The sequence below is a fragment of the Manacus vitellinus genome, unplaced genomic scaffold (assembly GCF_001715985.3).
Source record: "Manacus vitellinus isolate BGI_N305 unplaced genomic scaffold, ASM171598v3 scaffold_10_pilon, whole genome shotgun sequence".
Taxonomy (NCBI): domain Eukaryota; kingdom Metazoa; phylum Chordata; class Aves; order Passeriformes; family Pipridae; genus Manacus; species Manacus vitellinus.
Window position 1 is genome coordinate 14,647,277 of NW_021938838.1, and position 6,342 is coordinate 14,653,618.

At 41.1% G+C, this 6,342-nt stretch overlaps 1 protein-coding gene across 1 annotated transcript; it reads right to left on the minus strand.

Moving 5' to 3' along the window:
* Positions 1 to 1,747: 1,747 nt before the first annotated feature.
* Positions 1,748 to 5,645, minus strand: CUNH19orf12 (chromosome unknown C19orf12 homolog). Its single transcript, XM_008930640.3, has 2 exons — positions 5,431 to 5,645; positions 1,748 to 3,213 (listed from the first exon to the last, which is right to left on the minus strand). Exons 1-2 carry the CDS (start codon positions 5,588 to 5,590, stop codon positions 2,948 to 2,950), a joined length of 426 nt encoding a protein of 141 aa, XP_008928888.1. The 5' UTR covers positions 5,591 to 5,645; the 3' UTR covers positions 1,748 to 2,947.
* Between the last annotated feature and the right edge of the window lie 697 nt (positions 5,646 to 6,342).

The following is a 6,342-nucleotide window of genomic DNA, read 5'->3' on the forward strand; positions in this document are numbered from 1 at the left end:
TCACATCTACAACCAAACCAGGTTAATAACCAGCATCACAGATGGTTTCTTAATATAAATATGTACATCTCCCCATAGTGACTCTTTCAGCTGCTTCCCAAAACTGCTGGCACTGTTACCTTGTTTCCTTGGCAATAGCTGTGCCTTACGCTCAGCCTGAACATTATACATCTGGAATGGATTTCAGAAGATGCCATCCCCTGCCTGTGGCTGTTTCCAGCACCCACAAGGGATGCAGGGGTGGACAGCCATGTCTTTACCAAAGACCAGCAACAGATGGATATTAAGACATTCTTGTGCAGCTGGTCTCTTCCTCAGATGATCAAATCTGCTGAAGGGTTCTTTTAACTTGCCCAAATCCCCACATAAGGCTACGTACCAAATATCATGGTGACCTTGATATGGTAGCACAGGGCTGTAGATAGAGCAGTAAAGGTACAATTTGATCTTTCTGCAGCATTCAGCAACATGAATTGTCATAAACTACTAAGACACAAACAACAAAACCACTGTGGGGTGCCATGCCCGTTCTCCATCTGTAGTTAAGTATCAGGGTCTCCACAATCAAAAGTCATTATTTCCTAATTCTTATAGGTCCAAACTCACTTGAGACGAACACTTGAACTCATTTCTCCTCTTCTGTTACCAGCAGTAAAATGTGTCTCACACCAAGCTCCAAACCTATTGTCACCACTTTGAAAACCTGCCACCTTCCAAGAAATTTCAAGAGCATCAAACCTGTTAAATAATGATACAGAAAACAAACAGAATCCAATTCATTTTTTCTGATTCTACTTAAGTCATCTGAAAAACTCTACAAGTTAAATTTAATATAATGACTGAGACCATGCTACTGTGGCATGGAGTCTAAAGCTTCTCAGGAGCTCAGCAGCAGTGGGGTTTGACATAAACTAGATTAGCAACTACACGGACATGATTTCTCTTGGTATCCATATGGCACATGCCCACTTTATACCACAGTAAAGGCTAAAAGATTGTAGTTCTTGCCAGTTTATAATTTCTATGGGGGTAATAAAAAGCATTTCAAGGAGTACTCTAAGAAACAGAATAACAAAGGAGAGCAGAGGCTGAGACTCACATGATGACAAGTTCCATCCACAATGATACAAGTGATAAAAATCAATTCACTGCTTATGTTTGGGCCCAAATTTATGAATACTTGTAAAATGAAGGTCATGATACTGATGTCTGAACTACTCTGAAACTTGTAATGATCTCTTTAAATACTAAATACTATCATAGATGATCTGGAAGCCCCATCTTTCCTATGGCCTGCTCTACACTCAGATGTCAGCTCCTTTCATTCTGGGTTTGAACAGTTTGAACAGTACAAGATGGTAAGTTCCATCCCACTGGATCATTCAATCATCTGCCACTGTTAGCAGTGTGTTATTTTGGAAATACTAATTTAATATGTGACATAACCAGAAAATCGCAAATAGAAGTAATTCCAGTCATAAAAATAGTATTGTAAGATGGATATACAAAGTTTGTAAAATTTTGAAAAAGCTACAGTGTGTGTAATCTGTCAATGAAACTGAAAACCCACTGATTTCAGGCTTGGCATTATGAAACTGTGGCAAGGTTAGGAGTGCCCACTTACCATTCACTTCCTCTTTCACATCACTGAAAAAGTGAGAACAATCACTGCCCTGCACTCCACTGAATTTATCAATGGCAAATGGTACCTGTAGAAGTCAATTAACCAAATGTATACAACAGCGACTTCTGAGTTCAAAGCTTTATCATTTAAACCTCAGCTTCTGGAAACCTCACCACACACAGAGAGCTAGACCTTTATTTTAGGCAAAAAATGAACTATCAGAGCAGTTTCACTTGTTTTTACATAAAAAGAAGGCACACCTGCACAATTCTCTACTTAGAAACTTGTTTTACAAGTGCCTTGAAACCAAATGTGAACAACTGGCTGGGACATTTAGCAACATGGCATTTGATGCTTACAGTAATAACTGCAGCTGGCACATCCCTCCACCCCACCACCACCACTGCTGCCAACTGCTGGCTGCCCAGTACAAGCCTGGCTTAAATCTTAAAGAGTTAATTTCATTTAACACAAAACACAGATCACTGTGATGCTTCTTATGAATATTTTAATGAAAACAGAGGACCAGCTGTTCAGATTCAGTCAAGAAACCAATGCTGAAATGACAACCCTGATGCTGGGGCTAATATAAAACCAGCAGACTCAGCTCCCCATTTTTTAAAAAGAATATTCTTGCCATGCTTTCCCATTCTAGGGCACCAGGAACTTGGTGAAAATGAAAGTGAAAATTGAATTGAAATTGTTCACAGTTTGTTTTCCTGTTGTTTGAAATCTTGTTTAGGCATTTGCTTCACTTCTTACATAAAGAAATAAATAACTCAAGAATTGCAATAAAAATGTGACAAACAACAAAGTAATGATTGAGTCCTTTGAGTTCACAGTAGAAGAACATATCTTCTTATAATTTCCCTTGGCAGGACTGAAACAGTAGGTAAAATCTTTTGAAGTGCCCTAGCTACTTTGGCACCTTATTGTCATTCACAGAAAAAAAATTAAAGCACTTACACAAACAGAAACAAATTTCCTAAATAAAACACAGTGACTTTGAAAATTTTCACTACTGTTACATTAACATAAGAGAAATGTAATTCCCTTCAGCGATTCAAATCAGTCCTAGTGCAGAGTAATTCAAAATTACTTAGCGAGTCAGTGTCAGGTTAATGCTTCAATCTAACACTATCCTTAAAAATCCACATAAAATACAAATAATAAAAAAATCCCAAATGCCAAAACCCAACACCCAAACAATACTTAGATCTGCCTATATTTATAATTGGTACTGCTAACTAATAATTGCTATGTTGCAGAATCACAACTGCCAGTAAAACCCACTAGAGTGTAAAAGGCCTGCTCTGTAAAGGTTCATTCTCCATACTCTATCTGTGCTCTCAGCTCTTTGGAGAGATAATTGACCAGCACTGCTGTGAGCTTCTGCTGCAGACCAGCATTGCCCATGACCAGAGCAGTCAGCTGAACCACATCTGTCCAGTCTAAGTGCCTGATAACATCAACAGCTTCATCATAGAGTTTCTGCTGCTCAGTAGGAGGCAATTCCAACAAAATCTGAGGGACTGGTTTGAACTGTCCAGAAGTCATCCAGGCACCAAGCAATCCACCAAATGCTCCACCTAGAAAAGACAGAGAGTTGTTAGTCTTTACCAGTTAAAGCCTGAAATCCCATCCACAGCCTTCATCAACATGTCTTCTTTAACTAGGTTTATACACAATACTCAAAGCACCAAGAAGGATTTCTAAAGCACTTTACATTCACAGCAATCACAAAGAAACTCTTTACATAATCAATGGTAATAGCTTCAAGCTAGAAAGCAGAAACACAAGGACACTGGTCTCTTTAGGATAAGCTCTACTACTAAATAAAACCACGCCCAAGGAAAACACCAGACCAACAACTCTCATTAACACTACTCTTACTAGAGATTGCCAGACTGATCCAAGCTTTCTGCTTCCTTAGAATCACACACTGCAGCCTCATACTCCCATGAAGTCCAGCCCTGAAGGTGCTCAGAGACTAAACCATTGGACACATTCATGCTTTCATCTACTAAACCCATGGCCCACCCACACCAGCTGGACAAGACATGCTCGGGGGAAGTAGAGGGTTCCAGGTCATCAAGGTAACAGCAGAGGGATCCTCTACAGCTGCTGTGACTGTGGCTGCTGCTGAGAAAGCAGCCTGGCAGTCCTACACACTGTTCTCTGACACCAGTCTGACCTGCACCACAGCAACTCACACGACTGACAGCACTGCCCAGAGCACACACCCTGCTGGAAGGAAGGAGAACCCTCACCATGGAGAGGTGTCAGAACCCACTCTGCCCCCAAAACTGCCACCCCCACAATTGCTCCTAAAAAGTCATTTACGCACTCACAGGGATGCAGTTTTTCATTAGACAAAAATTCTGTAATTTGCAGCTTTTACTCAGTTGGCAATTTTTCCCATGATACCACAGAAATACGTGAAAGCCTACGATGGCTGAATTCATCTTCGAGGGACTTTTACGAGAACATCAATACCTGATTTAGGGGCACTTAATGCAAAAGGCACTAGAAGTATTGATGTCTAAGCTCCACATCCATTGGCACAAGATTTGTTACATGATCACACTTTTCCCCCCCAGGCAACACACCCACAACCCATTCTCAGAGCAAGCAGTTCTTAAAAAGCAGGATTGCTGCAAGTACCTCCATTTACTGTTGCAGATGGAAAGTAACTCATCCTCTAATTCTTCATGCAAGGCAGCAAGAAGTACAATGCCTGCTACCCAGTCCCACAGCCATCCAGTCTGTTTGTGTAAGTGAAAGTGCACTTGACTGCAAATGTTTCTCTAACTGTCCTAAATACTCAGGGTTGTTTATATATACTTGGGACTGGGAGACATTATGAAGGCCTAAACAAACACTTAAGAGAAAACACATCCAAGAATAACTTCAGTGCTTCTCATCACCTCACTCAAGAATCAGGCCACTTACATTATAACATTATTATCTTTACTTCTGATTTTAAGCTTACAAATCTCTTACAAAAGCTTAATTTCCCTTCTTTGTTCCTAATAGCTTCAGTCATGTTTGCAAAACACTATTTTGGCTATTAATTAAGCTTTGTACTTGTAATAGGAGTAAATACACAGCTTCACTTTGCATTTTCTGTTATCACTCCTCACACATTATTTCCTTATTTTTTTGTAACTCAACCTTGCTAACCCTCACACAGGAATATTGCAGTTCACTCCAATACCAATAAGCCTGTGAAATTGCTGGAACTGCTTGCAGGACTAAGGAGCATTCAAGGACCAGGACTGACAGGACAGTGGCAAGACAGCTTTTAAACTAGACAACTCTTAATTCAAGAGTTATAGAGGAGAGACAGCTCTTTACTATTAGACTTCGGCTTTCCTGTAATTTTCCACGCCAGGAAAAAAACCAAAGTGACAGGGAATAATGAATCCCAGAGGACAAAAAAAAAAAAGTTCATAGAGAAATTAATAGCAGGAACTTTTAAAATAAAGAAATAAACATAACTTGTAATAAGATCGTTTGGAAGATGATCCTGCCTCGTGCTAAGGTTAAGAATGCTTACTCACCTCACTCCACACCCCAATTTTCATTCTTCTGTGCCACCAGGTACCAACATCCCCCTGACTGCTGCCATCATCTCTGTGCTCCTTCCTCCCTGTCTCACCCCTCTCCTCTTCATTCCCCACCAAGGCACAAAATCTCAACACTGAATGCTCTTTTCCTTCAACTTACACCAACTACACAGACTTCCTAGTTTCTCCACTCAGGGATTTAACCACCCTCTTGTTCCCAAAGCAAAACACACTCACCTACAGCGATTCCAGGGGGACCTCCCATCAGACCCCCAAGAAAGGCCGTGGCACCTGCCAGCAGTGCTCCCCGACCAGAGTGTTTGACAGCAGCTTTCATCCCCCTCGCCTCAGAGACGTGGCAGAGCAGCTGCATCACATCATCAACAGGGATGGGCATCTTGGCGAGTTAAGATCCTGGAAAGAACGTTTTAAGTTAGCATTTGATCACTGTAACAGATTAAATCTGGCTGCTAAATGAATTTTAGGAATAAAACCAGTGTTTGCGAGTCTGTAAGACAAAAAGGACAGACACGCAGAAAGTACTGTGTGCAAAACTGCTTTCTCTTTCACTTCTGGGAAACCAACCCTACTGGCAAACAGCTGAAGGTTACTGAAATTGCAAATGAGACCTCAGAGCAGACCAGAGGAAACTGGTTTCACAGAAATTTCACAGAATATTCTGAGCTGGAATGGACTCACAAGGATCATCAAGTCCAGCTCTTAAGTGAATGGCCCATACAGGGATTGAACTCACAACCTACATGCTCTAACCAGCTGAGCTAACATGAGAAATTCAGAGATTCTACAGTATGTAGTACCTAATTCTACAGTACATTGCTTTTGCCTTGAGCAAGTCCCATGTGCGTTCAGCATCACGCAAGCACTCCGAGAAAAAGACAAAGCAGAGCCTCACTCTACCACAACCAGCAGATTGTAAATGACAAATCTATCAGGTATTTTCTCCCTGTCCTAATCCTTGCCACAAATCAGTTGGTTGTTTTCACACACCAGTTCTTCTCCCTGTTTTGTTACAGGCTTAAACACTTCCATGTTGATTTCTGAAGGTGGTAGGCTCTCTGTAGCAACCAAAGAGCCTGAGGAAGGGAACAGATTTCAGAAGGAGTCAGAGGAAAAACCTGGGATTGGGAA